Source organism: Chiloscyllium plagiosum, chromosome 13, assembly GCF_004010195.1.
Source record: "Chiloscyllium plagiosum isolate BGI_BamShark_2017 chromosome 13, ASM401019v2, whole genome shotgun sequence".
NCBI lineage: Eukaryota > Metazoa > Chordata > Chondrichthyes > Orectolobiformes > Hemiscylliidae > Chiloscyllium > Chiloscyllium plagiosum.
In genome coordinates, this window is record NC_057722.1 from 9,287,983 (window position 1) to 9,307,132 (window position 19,150).

The 19,150-nt window shown below is 43.0% G+C and overlaps 1 protein-coding gene across 2 annotated transcripts in view; it reads right to left on the reverse strand.

Annotated features, from left to right (window-relative positions):
* sned1 (sushi, nidogen and EGF-like domains 1) overlaps positions 1 to 19,150 on the reverse strand; it is a 145,710-nt gene that overhangs the window by 20,720 nt on the left and 105,840 nt on the right. For both annotated transcript variants that reach the window (XM_043701804.1, XM_043701803.1), the window contains 4 exons: positions 18,800 to 18,973; positions 13,490 to 13,603; positions 10,874 to 11,167; positions 707 to 890 (listed from right to left, as the gene is read on the reverse strand). In XM_043701804.1, coding sequence (XP_043557739.1) covers positions 707 to 890; positions 10,874 to 11,167; positions 13,490 to 13,603; positions 18,800 to 18,973 — 766 coding nt within the window. The remainder of the gene's footprint in view (positions 1 to 706; positions 891 to 10,873; positions 11,168 to 13,489; positions 13,604 to 18,799; positions 18,974 to 19,150) is intronic.

Here is a 19,150-nt window from a genome sequence, read left to right on the forward strand (position 1 = left end):
AGATGGGACGAAGTTATTTCCTCTTCAGGGAGAAACTAAATCCATTTAAAACAGATAATTTTTTTTCTCTCTCAGATGTTAATAAATTTGAGGAATCCTTTACTGCACAGGGCTGTAGAGATTGGGTCGTTAAGTATTTTCAAGACTGAGACACAGATTTTAATAAGGAAGAGTATCAAAGGTCATGTGGAAGAGGCTGGAAAGTTCAGGATTATCAAATCAGCCTTGATCTCACTGAATGGCAGAGCATACTCGATGCGTTAGGTGGCTACTTTTGATCCTACATCTTGTATTCTAATTGTTACAGTGCAGATGGAGGCCATTTGGCCCATTACATCTGTGCCTGCTGCCAATCCTCAACAGTTCATTTCGAGAAGGCCTGGAGAATCCAACCCAATATGCACAGGGAAGCTGACTGGGCATTAATCAGGAATTCACACCAACCCACCCATTCCATGCCAAATCACCAATACTCCTTTTGCAAACATTGTCAACTCCAACTAATCTGGGACACTGGAGCCAATTGTAGTATCCCAAGCCTCATCCAGATAGACTAATGGAGAAAGAGGAGTCCTCATTAAGCAGTAACTACCTACTAATTTGCTGAAATACATCACATGGGAATATTTTGTCAAACAGAAGGGCCTCCTGCCCCAGGTTAGCAGGATGAGGTGGGGAGCTAATGGTATAGGGAGACATTGTTTACCGAAAGGTGTAGTGCGTGAGGTTAGACCCCAGCAAAACAGTTGTTTCTTCAGCTGAGTCGGGGGACTTCAGAGAGAGCCGGATAGCGCTGACAAGCGACTGCTTTGGATTATGTAAAGACCAGGTGACGGATATGCTGGATGCAGTGACATTCACTACAGACAGGTTTCCAATTGGACCAGGTTCTAGACAGAAGAAGAGAAATCATCATTCAGACTGGGATGGTTATCTCTTTAATGGAAAGCGGAAAGCCCAGTAATAGTTTAACAGAATTTGATCACATCTACCAAAGGACTACAGATAGATTATCCATGGCTTTTACAAACTTTCCTTTCCAGCTATTAACTCTGAAACTAACATGGCACCAAGTGAAATCAACTGCAAACTTGTGAGAATGGTAGTTTAGATCAGTTTTGGATAAGGTGCTCACAACCCACCCAACCCCTAGCTCACTACGTTAAACTTGAATTCTTACAACTGAAAAATTACATCTTAAACCATATAAATTATGAACTAAGCATACCTGACTGGAGATCTAACTTATCAAAAATGATAGAGCATGGATGATAAGAATAAGTCCTTTTAAGACAAAATCAGAAAAAGATGCAGAAATGTAGAGTGCCAATCAGCACTTAAAACAGAAAGATAGGCTACTGCTTAATGTGGCAACCTAGCATCCAAAGTGATCTCTGAGGAAAAATCCTAGACTGCAAGGAAAGAATCAGGACGGGGCAGGAAACAAGAGTTGGTGCTTAAAATTTCAGTTTGCCCTACTTCTTCAACACTGGCTCACTATATAATAGCGGCAATAAGTAATTACACATCATCTCTTTAATTGAGACGCCCAACACTTTCATCAAATGTGAAAGTATAAAGTAGCCAGATCCATGCATACAAGTTTAAATCTTTAGCAGAATTTTCTCCTGAATAGAAGATATGAAAAAAACTGCTAAACGAGCACAAAGTAACTCTATAGTTCTTACCATTAGCATTTGAGTGAATTAATTAAATTATTTGGAAGATCAGATCTCACAGGATCCCTAATTGTATCCTTCTGTTTAGGGGCTTGTCAAAGAATCTCAAGAAGATTCCATTTAATCTGAACATCCATCTAAACCTGTATTGTTTTCTAGTTATCCTGCCAACACCCTGAGCTCAAATTATTCATGAGACCCACCTCTTGTTCCATTGAATATAATCCCACGTCACTGCTGACCACTCACCTTTCCCTCCTGGGTCCTGGGCTGGCTGATATTGTTGGTGTTATTGTTATCACTCACTTTCCTCAGGTACTATGCCCTCTGCCTTCAGATCTTACCCTCTCCTCCAAATACTAACACTTGATCCCATTATCCTTGTGAATGTTTAATCTCCAACCTCCCCTTCCTCTCCCAAGTCGTTAGATATGTTGTGGCCTCCAAAATATGTGCCTCTCTTTTCCAGCACACCAGTTTTGAATTCATCAAATTATGATTTCCACCCTTGCCAGAGTCCCAAACTGACTCGAATCAAAGGTGAAGATTACATCCAGTGAAATGTTGATAAATGATAACAATCCCTCCATGTCCTTCTCGACCTATCTGCAACTACATGACACCATCCTGCAATATTTCCCTACCATTATCCAGGCGGGCAGAATGACACTCCCCTGGAAGCATTCATAGCTATTCACTCGTAATTCTAAATCTCATTTTTTTACTTTAATGTATTTTTAATTGCGGACTGAAACGGTAAAAATATTGTTTCAAAAACCAAGGCATCGCTGCCCATTTTTATAGCACGTTACACAAATACCATAAGCGGTGTTTAAATTATTGCTTTCTTCAACCAGAGGAGGAGGTTGGTAGCAGTCAAGTTGGCATCAGGGCAAGTGTTCAAAGTGAGATTCAGCTGGTAAAAAGTAGCTGATTGGTTTGTGGAATGGTAACCAGTTGTCTATGATAGAAGCCATCACCCTGCCAACCACTGTGTATTTGGATCTTGGGTAGCTGGACAGCTTGTGGGTGTGAATGATATTGACAGAAGCCTTTGGACCTCCAGCAGGGGGCATTTTCTACAGCAGAGACATCTGAAGTAAGCCAGTTACTTTTTCTCACCAGTTGCTATAAACTGTAATTTTTACAGTCAGAAACTTCGTAATTTGTTCGGCAATTGCTTATGCTTCCTGTCAGGAAGTGAGGTGAAATGAACTAGGAGAAGAGAGGTTGAAGGACAGCTAGTCCTGAAAAGCAAAATGATTATCTCCATGAGCTGGTGGAAAAAGGGCATTGAACTGCTTCCCCTGTTTTCCCCTCAACCCACAACACCAGTGATCTTTTGTCTGCCTGTGTCTGTCTGTAAGTGTGTGTAGGGGCAGTTATAATGGAATTAGAGCTTTAGCTAGTAAAATTATTTGTGAATAGTTCATAATTGTTTAACTGTAGCTAGAACCTAGTTGTTTGTAAAAAATAGTAATTCTGGTTAAATACAGAAACCTGGTCTGTGCATTATGCTTGCCTAGGTCTAAACAAACAGGTAAGTCAAAGGAAATTTGTGGACTTTGATAAAATCTGCAACTTTGGTGACACTCTGGGAAAAGTAGGGCTTAATTTCCAGTGAACTGCCCAGTGAGGAGTAACACAATGGCTTCTCTTCCTGCTCTCCCTCAATTACCTCTTGTGAACCCCCAAGAGTCAATCCTTGGTCTCCTCATATGTCTCATCTACTTGCTGTCCTTGGTGGCGTAATTCAAAAACAGCATCTGTTTCCATTGATACACTGATCCTACAGAGCTGTATCTCATGACGATACCTCTACTGTTTGTGCAGTGTCGATGTTCAATGACATCTGATATCATAAGAGCAGTAATTTTCTCCAATTAAACATTGGTTAGACAGAAGTCATTGTTATCAATTCCATGGCCAGAAATTCCACTTCATAACCATTGATTCTCCCAAAAACTGTCTGAAGCACTTGGTCGTCAATGTTGATGTTATTATGAGATCCCAAGATGAGTTGATTTCATAAATTCAGACCATCACTAAAACTACTTATTTCTATCTTCGTAAAATGTCCAACTTTGCTTCAGTTCATCTTTGGCTGAAAACTTCATGCTCGTTACCATTAGATTGAACTATTTACAAGATGTTTCTGGCCAGCTTCCAATGTTCCGAAAACTTGAGGTCATCAAAAACTTTGTTTCCATGTCATGATTTGCACGATGTCCAGCGAACTTCTCACCTCTGTGTTCACCAACATTCACCGGTTCCCGGTTCAGCAATGCCTCGATTTTAAAATTCCCATCTTTGTTTGCTAATCTGTCTGTGGCCTCAACCCCCCCCTTCGTATCCCATAATCCTCCACTGCAGCAACACAGGACTTGAATTGCTCCAGCAATGGTGGCACTGGGATCAGCTACCAAGGTCCTAAACTCTGGAAGTCCCTCCATGAACCTCTTCTTTCCCTGTTTAGGAGGTTCCTTAAAATCTAACTCACTATCCACCTCTTGAACCGTTACCTTAACATCTTCTGTGAGACTCGATGTCTAATTTTGTTTATGGACTATTCTGTAAAATGCGTTAATTCGTTTTGCTCTATTAAAGGCATTATGATAAATACAAGCTGTTGCTCTGATTGCTTTTGCTGATTTTATACGTGGCTGCTCCTTTGGCATGAAAACAGATCCTTCAAATATTGTCTCTCGTGAACACACACTCAACAACGTTAATGATGCGGGAAGCCAGGACCGTCACAGTGATATTCATTGGCTCTCTCTATAATGCACAGCATTACATTTTGAGAAATTGCCAAAGAACAGACACACAGGGTGTGTCCCATGGATGGTACGGCTGCATTTTGTGTATTCTGTTATGCATTAAGATAGCGGAGAAAATTAATTTCAGACAAATATTTGCCATTAAACATGAGGCTTAGATTTGATTATTTGCAGTCTTGGCAGTGTTCCAAGTATGGGCCCGAGTTTGCTATCGGGCTGACACAGCACTACAACTGTACAAATGTGTTAGAGAATCTCTCATGGCATTGCTTACAGTCATTTGGATCATATAAATGGTTTAAATCATTAAATGAACAATATGTTCTATTCCAGTCAAGCTGCACCTATTGAAAGCCATAAATAATATTATTGTTTGAACGTATACAGTCTTTCAGGGTCTAGTTCTGTGGGATGGACATTGGAGGTATTTTTCAGTCTGCACAATGTCCTGGGTCAGAGGTTTGCAGCATTGAAATAGCTGTTTTTCTTTCCGTTTTAAGGTTTTCTAATAAAATGCGACACCTGGAATGTGATGAATCAAACATGTGGAAGGTGTACCTTTTCTTTCATTTACAGATACTGGGACAATTTCTGACACTATTGTGTGTACACTGGGCAGAACTGTCACCACACAATGGGTAGCTCGGTTGGGGTTTGGCTTGCCAATTCTGGTTTAAAAGGGCCATTGTACTGAGGTTGCGTTCTGGGCCAGGAAACCGCTGGGCTCATCAGAACCTGGAAGTAGACGGTATGTGATTACAGCAGGGTGTGTGGGTGCCGAAGTGGATCGATTTGAAGTGTAGTGATTGTAACAAATTCAGCCAGGATACAAGTTCCCTTATTGGGGCTGTTAATCTGGTCCAATCAGGGAGCCCTGGCTGACAGATATAAACAGGATTGTCAGACATCCTGTTCACTCTGAGCGTTGGCTGAGCTCTTAAAGATAGTGGAATCAAGGGATATAGGGATAAGGCAGGAACAGGATACTGGATGTAGATGATCAGCTATGACCATAATGAATGGTGGTGCTGGCTCGAAGGGCCAAATGACCTATTCCTGCACCTATTGTCTATTGCATCAACGCCTTTCCAAATGTAAATAGAGGGTAACTTGGTGCCAGGATACTGGCTCCTGTTGGAGTTATTTCAAGAAGGCTCTCTTTGGTTCTCTGGGAGTTCATCCCAGTTTGTTTTGAAGCAGAATGTCCTCTAGCTCTCAGTATTCATCACGCCAACTTATGATATCTCTATGCCAAGTCATGTCCCTACACCACTTCCTATGGCAGTAGTGGAAGCAGAGTCACTAAATATTTTTTAAGGCAGAGCTGAATGGTTCCTGATAAGTAAAGGGTGGCATGGTGGCTAGCACTACTGCCTCCCAGCGCCAGGGGCCTGGGTTCAATTCCATCCTCGGTCGACTGTCTGTGTGGAGTTTGTACATTCTCCCAGTGTTTGCATGGGTTTCCTCTGGGCGGTCCGATTTCCTCCCACAGTCCAAAGATGTGCAAGTTAGGTGAGTTGGCAGTGCAAAATTGCCAATAGTGTTCAGGGATGTGTAGGTTAGGTGCATTAGTCAGGGGAAATGTAGGATAATAGGGTAGGAGATTGGGCTTGGGTGGGTTACTCTTTGAAGGCTCGGTGTGGACTTGTTGTGCTGAAGAGCCTGTTTCCACAATGTAGGGATTCTACGATTCTATGAAGTGTTGAGGTGATGGTTATCAGGCATAGACAGGAATTAGGATTTGAGGCTAAGTTAGATCAGCCATGATCTCTTTCAGATGAAGGTTTAAGGGGCTGAGAGATCCATTCCTGCTTCTCGTTCCTACACCCAAACTAATTCATGATCGCAACCATCCCAATGTCCCCTCAAATATCTCATGATGCCTCCACAGCCACCCACCCAGTATATTCATCATGGAGTTACCTCAGGAGCCATGTGAAGATGTAGAAAACTTCAACAACCTAAAGCATAACCCAATCGTGCATATTCAAGCATGAAGAAATACCAACTATGAAACCCAATCAAAGCTTTTAAAACTTGTGGTTAATCTCTCATGAAACACAAGAAGTTTCTGCTCAGAGCCCTCAAAAACAGTTAACTGTAACAATCAAACAGAACGCAGAACCCTATTATGATTTTGAAACCCAGTCAAGCATTCATGGGGACTTAATGACAACTATTCGGAAATATAAACAAATATTTCTACTGAGATAGTGCACAAGGAAATGGTAATTTTATTCTAACTTCAATGAAGAGTACAAAAGGGCATTCCTTTTGGAGGAGCACCACAAAACGTACCTAAAAATAAGGCATTAACATACAACACAGGACTACTTCATGGTTAGTATAAGCAGCATGCAACAGACAGAGCTAAATGATCCCAGAACCAACAGGTGAGATCTACAACATTTAGCTGTAATGACAATTTTTCAGCTAACTGGAGGAGGATCCATAAAAGTCCCCATCCTCAACGATGGACGAGATCAGCATGTCAGTGTAAATGTCAGGATTAAAGCAACTGAACCTGCCTTCAGCCAGCAGTGCTAAGTGGATGATTCATGTTGGCCTCCTCCAGATCAGAGATACCAGTCTTTAGCCACTTTGATTTACTCCAGGTGATATCATGAAATGGCTGGAGGCATTGGATATGCAGAGGCTCTGGGCCCTACACTGACATTTACTTGACAAAGTGGATTTTTAAAAAAATCATTGATGTGGGTAAGGGCGTCGCTGGCTAACAATTTATTGACTATCTGTAATAGTTAAGAGTCAGCCACACCGCTATCTCCTATCTCCTCCTGGACCATGACCCCACATTGGAATGTCAGCCATAGTTTCCACTCCAGTCACTAATTTCATTTCACCCGGAGATCTCCCCTTCCCCACTGCCTCCAAGCTCATAGTCTCCCAACACTGCACAGCTCATTTCTACCTCCTTCCCAAAATGTTAACTCTGATTTCTCTCCACAGACACAGCCAAACCTGCTGAGCTTTTCCAGCAATTTCTGTTTTTGTTTCTGATTCCCAGCATCCATGGTTCTTTCAGTTTTTCTTTTGTTTTCCACAGAACATGACCTGGATCTCTGGATTAACAGCCGAGTGGTAATGACACAAGGCCACCACTCCCCTTAAATTGTCCAGGTATGTCCTATACACAAAATGCAGAACAAATTCAACCCAGCCAAAGGCTGCCCCATCTGTCCACTCTTGATCTTCAGCTGAGTGATGGAAGCAGATATTGATATTGTTATCAAACAGCACTTGCAAAGCAATAACCTGCTCACTGACCCTTAACTTGTATTCTGCCAGGACCACTCTGCTCCTGACCTCATTACAGACTTGGTCCAACCATGGGCAAAAAACGTTGAACTCAAGCAGTGAGGTGAGAATGACAGCCCTTAACACCAAGTAGCCCAAGCAAAACTGGAGTTAATGGAAATCAAGGGAATAATTCTCTGCTGGATGGAGTCTTAGCTAGTACAAAGAAAGATGAATGTGGTTGTTGCAGGTCAATTATCTCAGCTCCAAAGCATCTCTACAGAAGTTCCTCAGGGTACTGTCCTTGGCCCAACTGCCTTTCATTGCTTCATCAATCACCTTTGCTTTGTCATTAGAGATTAGAAGCGTGGAATCCCTACAGTGTAGAAACAGGCCATTCGGCTCATCTAGTCACACTGACCCTCTGAACAGCATCCCACCCAGACCCATCCCTCCCCTCCCCTATCCCTGTTACCCTGCATTTCTCATGGTAAATCCACCTAATCTGCATATCTTTGACTGTGGGAGGAAACCGTCACAGACACTGGGAGAAGGTGCAAAGTGAAACCTGGGTCCCTGGTGCTGAGTTGCAGTAGTGCTAACCACTTAACTGTGATTGCACAACATTCAACTCCATTCCTGACTGCTCAGATACAGAACAGACCTTGTATACAGGGTCAAGACCTGGACAACACTCAGGCTTGGATTGAGAAAAGTAATGAAACGTTCACGGTTGACCAGAAAGTGAACTGGATCAGTCACATAAATACTGTGGCTCTAACCGCAGGTCAGAGGCTGGGAATTTGAAGATCATTACCTCCTGACTCCTCAAAGTCTGTCTACCATCTACAAGGAGTGTGGTGGAATACTCCACACTTACCTGGATGTGTGCAACTCCATTAACACTCAAGAAACTTGACACCTTCTAGGACAAAGTAGACAACTTGATTGGGACCGCAACCACCACCTTCACTTCCTGCACCACTGACACACAGAGGCAGTAGTGTCTACAATCTACAATAGGCATGATGGCAACTGACCGGGAATCCTTTGTCAGCAGTGTCCAAACCCACAATCTCTAACAGCTAGGACAGGTCTTCCCAAAGTGGGGTGCAACCTCACCTAATGGGGTTGTGGGTTCTGATGCAGTGATGGCGCCTGCCACGGAGCTCTGACTAGGTTGCAGTGGCCATGCGCTCACCCTTAACAGGCTGTCAATGACCTAGAATGGCAAGGGCAGCCCCAACCAAGTTTCACCAAGTCACCCTGTTTGGAAGGATATTACCATTCCTTCACTGTCCTGGAAAGTTCTGGAACCTCCTTCCCAATAGCATTCTAGAAACACCTACACACCAAGCGTTGCAACAGTTCAAGAAGGAAGGTCACCATCATCTTCTCAGGGGTAATTGGGAATGGGCAATGAACAGTGGGGCCAGCTAACGATGCCCAAAATCACAAGAACCAGTACAAAGTTTAAAATCACACACCAGATTATAGTCTGTTGGACTATAACCTGGTGTTGTGTGACTTTCAACTTTGTACACCCCAGTCCAACACCTCCAAATCAAGAACAGACACACTGGAGAAAATGACTGATAATCGAGGCAGTCAGGCAGAGTTGTTTTTAATCTAAAACTCATAATTTAAGCCTTTGTTTTACACTTAATGAGCCAGAAACTGAAACTTCAGATCATGGCGTTTAAACAGAGCAACCTTAGAGAGCATTTCCATTCGCTCCAGTGATTTGTGACTCTTACAATTGAGGCTAAGGCTCTCAGGACAGTCAAGATGTGGCCTGTTTAAACTCAGCAGCAATTTAAAATGGCCCAGCTGAGTTCAGGCCTCCCTCTGGTATGATGTGCATCCCTTACCCCATCGGCAGAAGTGGGATGCACTGGATATGGAAACAGAGGCTCCAATACTGGATCTCACTTGCATTTTAAATTCTTCTTAATAGGCCCAACTCCTTGAAAATGAGCCTGAATATATCCAATGGTACATTATTTTGTAAGGACAGGAATATGAGATCATGTAATGCTCAGTGAATCTTTAAGGCCGAAAGATCTAATTGTTAATTAAACATAGGTTGTTTAAAAACAATTTTTGTTGTTGTTAGCGAACATTTATGGGCTGGAATATACTGGGTGAATGTTCAGCGGGTCACTCTTGGCCTCGGAATCAAAAGGTTATGAGTTCAAGTGGTAATCCAGAGATTTGAACACAGTCCAAGTTGAGCACTGAGAGAATGCCGCACTGTCAAAAGTGCAGCTTTTGGATGAGATGCCAAACAGAGTTCCAATCTTTCCTCTTATGTGCAGTTCAATGATCCTATTTCCAAGAAGATCTCCCCAGTTTACTGAGCAATATTCACTTTGCAACCAAAATCATTAAAAGAGATGACCTGGTCATTATCATGTTGTAGTTTATAGTACCTTATTGTACACGATTGGTTGATACAGTTTCCTAATTTAGAACACTTAGTATTCAAGTGCATTAAGATGTTCTGAGGCCTTAATAGACACGACATATTGCAAATTCACTCTTTAATGAGATGTCATAATTTAGCCATTCTGGGAGACTGGCATAATCTGGCATACAGTTACAAAATGCTAACACAAAGCTTGCAAACAGTAAAGGAGCCTTCAGTGGTTTTTGTTATTCATTATCAATATTGAGTTCAATAATTTTAGGTCTGAACTCTCCCATGTGCTCATCCCCAACCCCACATACCAGGCCTTGTTATCATAAAGTCTGCCACTACACACTGCCTACTGTTACCCACTAATGGTCACCTATTCATTCTCCAAGCCAATTTGTTATCTACTCCTTTGTCTGTCCAATTTTACCCCCTTCCCTCAACCTTATCTTCTGCATATAAACCGACAATTTCATAGCTACGTCAGTTCTGAGGAAGGGTCACCGGACCCGAAACGTTAACTCTGATTTCTGTTCACAGATGCTGCCAGACCTGCCGAGCTTTTCCAGCAACTTCTGCTTTTGCTTCAGTATTTTTTTTTTAACCTGTGTTCTTTAAGGGGCAAGCTGTAAATTTGTCTCAATTTTCCAATGACCAAAAATGATGGTGTTCAGACCCAGTTGGGAGAAGGGGGACAATTGAGGGAATGTTTGAACAAAGCATGGAATGAAGATACTTACTTGTCCACACAAGGAGCACAGCGGGCTTGCTGATATCGTTCTGATTGACATTTCGCTTGACTGAGAAAATAGAAATATTGTAAAGTCTTCCTGGGGAGAGTGGCCTCAACCGGTGTCGTGATCTGCTTTTGTTGACAAAGTCAGTCTTGCGCACTTTTCCATCACAGGATGTGTAGGTTACTGCAAAGCCGTCGATCAGCTCCTGTGCACTGTCGATCTCTGGGGCTTGCCATGAGATTTCAATCTCATTACCCTCCGATCTTTCCACCTTCAGGGCTGCTGGTGGGGCAAGTTCTGGGAGACAAAATGAGACAGAAATGAAGAGGGAGGCCCTGCTCCCGGCCATCAGCAACTCCTCAGTTCGAGTTTCTCCACATCTCTGCTGTGAACTCAGCTCTGCTGCCACTTCCATTGGGTGGGGATCAGAGTGCAAGGTATATTTGGTGTGACAGATCAATTCATCCTCCAGCCCGTTCACACTCTACCCCCCAAAAAGCTCTGCAATCCATTTACATCTCCTTTTACAGGCCATGTAGATCTGCCCCATTCCTATTTCATTCCCTTCCACAGCCAACACGCACGATCATACAGCATTTAATCTTCCAGTGTTCAATCTTTCTCCCTCAATTAATCTCCCTCAACAGCTCTCAACATGGACTCTATCCAACCCATTTAATTTCTTTGGCTACTGAATCTTACAGCACAAAAGGAAACAACTTAGCTTTCGGTTTGTAAGAAGATGCAATTACCCTGTAATAAGTGTAATACGTCTGAGGTGGGCAAGTAGATGGCAGACAGGTCACCAACTTTATTTTATCTGGTCTTGCCCACACCTTGATTTATGTCAGCTGGATGGGCACCATTAAGTTCCCTTCTGTACATTACATAGGAACTGGAGTAGACCATTCATTCACCATTTAGTTTATATCATTGCTGATCACCTCCTCGATCCATGTTCCTACACTACCTCAATACCCCTGGATGTCATTAGTCTCCAGAAATTGACAGACTTCTGTCTTGAAACTGTTCAGTGATTGAAATTTCACAGCCCTCTGGGGTAGAGGAATGGCAAGATTCACCATCCTCTGAGTGAAGAAATTCCTCCTCATCTCAGACTTAAAACGACCTGTCCCTTATCCTGATATTGTGACCCTGGTTTTAGATTCATCAACCAGGGGAAACATCCCAGCCATATCCACCAGGTCATGTTATCATCAACTGCAAGCTGCAATTGGATCACCCTACATTCTCACACATCTCTTGTTGAGATCACATCAAGGATCTATACATCAGCAACAAAGTATCATTATTCTTGTACTCAACTCAGAGAGTGGTGAGTGTATGGAATGCTCTGCCCCAGAAGGCTGTGGGGGCCAAGTCTCTGGATACTTTCAAGAAAGAGTTGGATAGAGCTCTTAAGGATAGTAGCATCAAGGGTTAGGGGGATAAGGCAGGAACAGGATACTGATTGAGGATGATCAGCCATGATCATAATGAATGGTGGTGCTGGCTCGAAGGGCAGAATGGCCTACTCCTGCACCTATTGTCTATAGCTCCCCTTGTGGTGATGGCCACCATACCTCTTGCTTGCTGTGCCTATGACTTACTGTTGTGATCCTAAGTGATGTTATTACTGGACAAGACAAGTCCCAGACTAAAACCTAGCTTGATAGGTTATATTTTGTTTTGTTTTGGTTTTAATGAGGTGGTCTCAAAATGACACATGATCACACAATGTTGCAGATTTGGTTTTAACAATAAAACTAAACTTCAGCTGCACCTACAGTGATTCAATAATTCCTCCTGAACAACACTAGTCTATTTTTTACTTGACCTGTAGTCCTCTCCCAAACAAATTTCTATCCAGATCCTTTCTGAGAATGGTAACTGGGAAGTTTGTCCCCAGTTTTCAGTCAGGTGCAGCAGATTTCTGGAAAAAAAACCCCCAACAGGTCTTTGACAATTGACCTACGTTGCTCCCCTTCCAAAAGGGAATCTACTACAACTGTCAAACAGAAATGTCATCAAATGTCATAAATCCAACTGACCTTGCTGCAGGTCTGATCCACGTTCATTGCACAGCAAGGAGTAAGCATACACGTTGAATATTTCTGACAGTGAGGTGTGATCATTTCGTTACTTGTCACCCATACGGAGTTGTCTCTGATGTTAGGGGAAGCAGTCCCCTATGGAACCTTCTTTCATTGGGAGCACGACAATGTTTATTTTTGGAACCGCAGTCTTGCTGTAATAGCATTTTGAGGTCTTTCAAATCATTCCAAACTCCCCCCTTTTTCTCTTAGATTACTCCTGCTCCACTCACACCAATGATTGTTTGTCACTCCTACCTCCTCTCATGCCTGTACTGTCTGTCACTCCCACCTCCTCTCATGCCTGTACTGCTTACCTGTCACTCCCACCTCCTCTCATGCCTGTACTGATTACCTGTCACTCCCACTTCCTCTTATGCCTGTACTGATGGTCAGTCCTACCTTGCCCTGTGCCTGTCGTGATAGTTTGTCACATACAGCTCCATATATTAATGTTCTACCACTTCCCCCTTTGCTTGTACCTATATAAATGGTTCAACGTGAGTCCTTACCACCTGTCCCTTACCTGCGTCGCAGTGTTTTCCTGAGTATCCAACTTTACAAGTGCAGATATACGATTCATTTACAGTGCGGCAGAAACCACGAGCACCACAGGGGCTTAGAACACAAGGATTCACAACTGGCACAACATAAAGAAACACAACATTACTGAATGGTCATCGCCTGCTTTGCACCTAAACCTCCCCTTTACCACCATCAACACCCCCTTTGTCATTTACTTTGATTACCCTCACGCTCTGTTCCACTTGTTCCTCTTCCTGCATGGTCAGTGGATTAAATAAAAAATCATTTTCCAGCTCTCTTCAGTTCTGAAGAAGCGTCATACTGGGCTTGATATGTTAAATGTTTCCTTCTCTCCATAGATACTGCCAGACCAGCTGAGATCCCCCAGCATTTTCTGTCTCGATTTCAGATGACCTGCTTCCACGGTAATGTCACTTGTGCAATTCTGGTCTCCCTCCTATTGGAAGGATATGGTGAAACTTGAAAGGGTTCAGAAAAGATCTACAAACATGTTGTCAGGGTTGGAGGGTTTGGTCTATAGGGAGAGGTTGAATAGGCTGAGGCTGTTTTCCCTGGAACATCGGAGGTTGAGGGGTGACCTTATAGAGATTTATGAAATCATGAGGGGCACGGATAGGGTAAATGGATAAGGTCTTTTCACGGGGGTGGGGGGAGTCCAGAACTAGAGGGCATGGGTTTAGGGTGAGAGGGGAAATATTTAAAATGGACTGAAGGGGCAACTTTTTCACGCAGAGAGTGATGCAAGAATGGAATCAGCACCCCGAGGATGTGGTGGAGGCCGGTAAAATTACAACATTTAAAAGGCATCTGGATGGGTGTATGAATAGGAAGGGTTTACAGGGATATGGGCCAAATGTTGGCAAACGGGACGAGATTAGATTAGGATATCTTATCGGCAAGGATGAGTTGGACTGAAGGATCTGTTTCTGTGTTGGACATCTGCATGACTCTATGAATGGTCATCAAGATTGACGCACGAGGGAATATGTAAGATTTAAATTCTAACTACAGAGTGAGGTGGAATGCAAACTCAAGGATACAAACAGAATTGTGCTGATTTATACTTCCAGCATTAATCAATCCACTACATCGTAGGTTCCTGTGGTGCAGTGGTAGTGTCTGTACCTCTGAAACAGAAGTTCTGGGTTCAAGTCCCACCTGCTCCAGAGGTGTACCATAACATATATGGATTTAAAACACCTACAATAGTGACTTTTTTTTATGTTTGTTGAAATCATTAGAGAAGCTTTTCTCTGTTTCTCATTTACTTCATCATTAGGCACTGTCATGAAGGGAGTAGCACATGATACAGGAGCAGGAGTAGACCATATGGCCCCTTGAGCTTGCTCCTCCATTCATCTATATCATGCCCAATCTTCCACCTCAATGCTATTTTCCGGCATTATCCCATGTCTTTAATATCTAGAAATCTATTGATCTTTGTCTTGAATACATTCATCATCTGGGCTCCAAAGCTCATTGGGATCCAAAGATTCATCACTCACTGAGTGAATAAATTCCATCTCATTTTGGTTATAAAATCTTCATTTTGAGATAGAGTCTGCTAGTTTCAGATTCTTCAATCTCTCCATCCCAGAAGGATGAAACGCCTTTTCTCCACCGACCCTGTCGGGACATAGAAGCAGGTTGTGTGTTGGAATGAGATCACCCCTCATTCTCCTAAAATCTAAAGAACACAGTCCCAGTCTCCTCAGTCTCTTCTGGTAGGACAACCCATTATCCCAGGAACTAGGGAATAAGGAAATGGTGCAGACATTAAACAAATACTTCATGAAAGAAGACTAAGAAAATGTTCCAGACATAGAGTCATAGAGTCACAGAGATGTACAGCACGGAAACAGACCTTCGGTCCAACTTGTCCATGCCGACCACATGGTCTGGTGAGAATGTGAAACTCAAAGATTATTGGTATCAACTAAAAAAAAGCTCTGAATAAATTAATGGAAATAAAATTTGACCTGGCATTCTGCAGCCAAGGGCCACAGAAATAAAGGCTGCTCATCTGTTTTGAACTTCCAGAACTTCCTGGATTTTGGAACAGTCTCCCTAGATTGGCAAGTACAAATTGGTACCCTGTCATTCAAGCAAAGCAGGGACAGAGGCAGAAGCAGGGGAAATTAAAGACCAATCGACCTGACAGCATTAAGAGGGAATGTTCTAGATGTGTTTTCGGCACATGGTAATCTTACAAAATCACAATATGATTGGACTGAGTAAATGTGGATATCTGAAGTCATGTTTCAAAAACCTCCCAATACTTTCGGAGGTTGGAAGTGGTAGCACAGGGAAAGGAGAACCATGGACTTCGTGCACCTAGCTTTTCAAAAATGTTCCGCTAAGTTGTCATAAAATAGAGATTTAACAAAATTAGGTTCATGGTATTAGGCACAATGTATTAAATTGGTTTGAGGAATGGTTAATGGCAAGGGCAGAGAGGCGGAAGAAACAGGACATTTCCATTTAGTTGGCTGTAACTAGCTGTGTACCTCCAAGATCGCGTCTGTTGGCCTCAGCTATTTACACTCTATATCAGAGGTTTAGATGAAGGGTCCTGCAGTAACATTTGCAAGTTTGCTGATGATGCAGAGTTATATGGGAGACTAAGCTGGATGTAGAGATACTGCAACAGCATTTACACAGTGGGCAGCTTGAAAATAATGTGATGAAATGTGAAGTTATCCACTTTGATCAGAAAAGTAGAAGGGGTGAACATTTCGAAAATCTTGAGAGGCTAGCAAACATTTTGCATTTAGATTCAGCACAGAGCCCTTGTGCACAAATCCCAGTAATATCATATGGAGGTATAAGCAAGTCAAAATGTAAATGATAATACCAAACTTTATTACAAAAGGGTTGGATTATACAGGGAGATAACTGAAATAACTGGGGTGGCATGGTTTCCTCAGTGGTTAGCACTGCTGCCTCACAGCACAAGGGACCTGGGTTCGATTCTACCCTCGGATGACTGTCAGTATTGAGTTTGCACATTTTCCCAGTGTCTGCTTGGGTTTTGTCTGGGTGCTCCAGTTTCCTCCCACAGTCCAAAGATGTATGGATTAGGTGAATTGGCTATGCTAAATTGTTCTTGGCTAGGTGGATTAGCCATGGGAAACGCAGGGTTACATGGATGGGTGGTTTTGGATGGGGTGTTCTTTGGAGGGTTGGTGTGGGCTGAATGGCCTGTTTCCACACTGTGTTCGATTCTATGACACGAGACATTGTTGAAACAACATCTGAAGTTCACTTTTCTGTTTTTACAGTACCCTTAAGGGAAGATACACTTGCCTTAGGAGTGGAAAGAAAGCTCATGAGATTGATTTCTACAGAGATATGTATCAAGTCAACTGAGTTTTAAACATATGGTGATCCATTTGAAACGTACAAAATTCTTCTTGGGCTTGACAGCATAGATGGAAATGTGTTGCTGGAAAAGCGCAGTAGGTCAGGCAGCATCTAAGGAACAGGAGAATCGACGTTTCGGGCATTAGCTCTTCTTCAGGAAAGACAGCATAGATGCCAGGAGAATGTTTCTGCTGGGGGCTGGTGAATCTAAGACACGAGTGATAGTCTCAGGATATGGAGTCAGCCATCCAAGACTGTGATGAGAAGAACTTATTCACTCAAAGAGTTTTTGAGTGTTTGGAATTCTCTGACCCCGAGAGTTGTGGAAGTATACATATCCTTAAGATAGAGGGTGATAGATTTTTGGATTCTAGGGGAATCGGGGGATGTAGGGATTGTGTGGGAAGGTACATTTGAGGTAGAAGATCATTTACAATTCTTTCAAATGGTGAAACAGACTCAATCAATCGAACAAGTTACTCTTGCTCCTTTCTCCTTGCTCCTTCACTTATGCCCAATCTTTCCCTTGCACTACGTCCAGCACACAAAACTCAATAAACTCTTGGGTACATTGACAGCCAGACCCGTCCTGTAAAACTTAAGCTAAGTGTGACCCATGCAGTATCTGGTAAGTGCATGGATGACAGCACAAACCAGTAAACTCCCCATCACTTTGGCCAACATACCAGACATGAAGGAAGGAGCCAGAGGCAAGAAGGGCAGGAGAAAGGTGTAGTAGCATCATGAGGTCTTGGAAATCAATTCCTCAACAATGTAAGAAGTAAGCAAAATCAGGAGGTGTTTTAACACCAGCATAGGCAAAAATACACCTCAGCAGACACTATTCCAACCACAAAAGAGAAATGTCTGGCCCATAAATTTAGAAATGGATTAGGTAAAGGTAGATAAAGGTGGGTAAATGAGGTGCTGAGAAAATTAACTTTAATATATACATGGCAACAGGGGGTCTCAAGCTTGCAAGGAATAGAGATCAAGATCCCATGATTAAATTCATTAACTGATTACCCACTATTCCATATATAAACCAACTGATCCCCATGATTAGATTCCAGCACGTGTAATTCGTTCCTCAGTTTCTATTGTTCAATATTTAAACCACATGCACCCCTCAATGAGAGTGCAGCTTGTACCTCACTCCCAGGTATCCATTATTCAACATTTAAAACTACAAAAACCCATCAAATCCCCTTGGCCTTCCCCAGGCAGATACTAGCCAAAGATCCTTAGACTGTGCCTTCCAAATCCACAACCATTTCTGTCTAGAACCAACTCCTGTTTCTTGAAAGCCTGTGCACCATCTACAAGGCACAAGTCTGGATGCATCATCAGTCTGGAAGGGTGCAGCCCCCAACAACAGTCAAGAAGCCTTACACCATCTAAGACAAAGCAGCCCGCTTGATTGGCACTGTATCCACAAGCATCCACTCCCTCCACCACCGATGCTCAGTAGCAGCAGTGTGTGCTATCTACAAGATGCACTGCAGAAATTTACCAAAGATCCTTAGACAGCACCTTCCAAACCCACGACCACTTCCTTCTAGAAGGACAAGGGCAGCGGATATGCGGGAATATCACGACCTGCAAACTCCCTTCCAAGCTACTCAAACAGCTGATTTGGAAATATATCGCCATTCCTTCACTGTTTCTGGATCAAAATCCGAGAACTCCCTCACTCAGGGCAATGTGGGTCTACCTACAGCACATGGACTGCAGCAGTTCAAGGAGGCAGCTCACCAACATCTTCTCAAGAGCAATAAGGGACGGGCAATAAATGCTGACCCAGCCAATGGCACCCACAGCCCGTGAGGTAAATAAAAGGTATCTTTAGCCTGCAACTCGCACTGAGGTATCTGCCACTTTTCAGGAGGGATAGCCAACACATCGGTGGTGTGACCATTTCACTTACCTTCGCAGGTTGGCGCTTCACTCCACCTTCCATCCAATCGACAGGTACTCTCTCCTGGGCTGGGCTGTACTGTGTATCCCGCTTCGCAAACATACTGAGCGACTGAGCCATACTTGGTTGAAGAGATGAGCACCTCAGCATGCTTCACCTCGCTGGGGATCCCACAGTCCACCTCTAAAAGAAACAAGATGTGCAGGTTTTGAGGCAAAGAAGTTCATTGGATGGTACAGCCTTCAAACAGTGTCTTTTATAGAAACAATTTCATGCAGATATAAATAATTATTCAGTCTAGGGGAGGCGCAGCACATAGGGGGCAAAGGCCACATATAAAATGAACATGGAGGTCCAAAA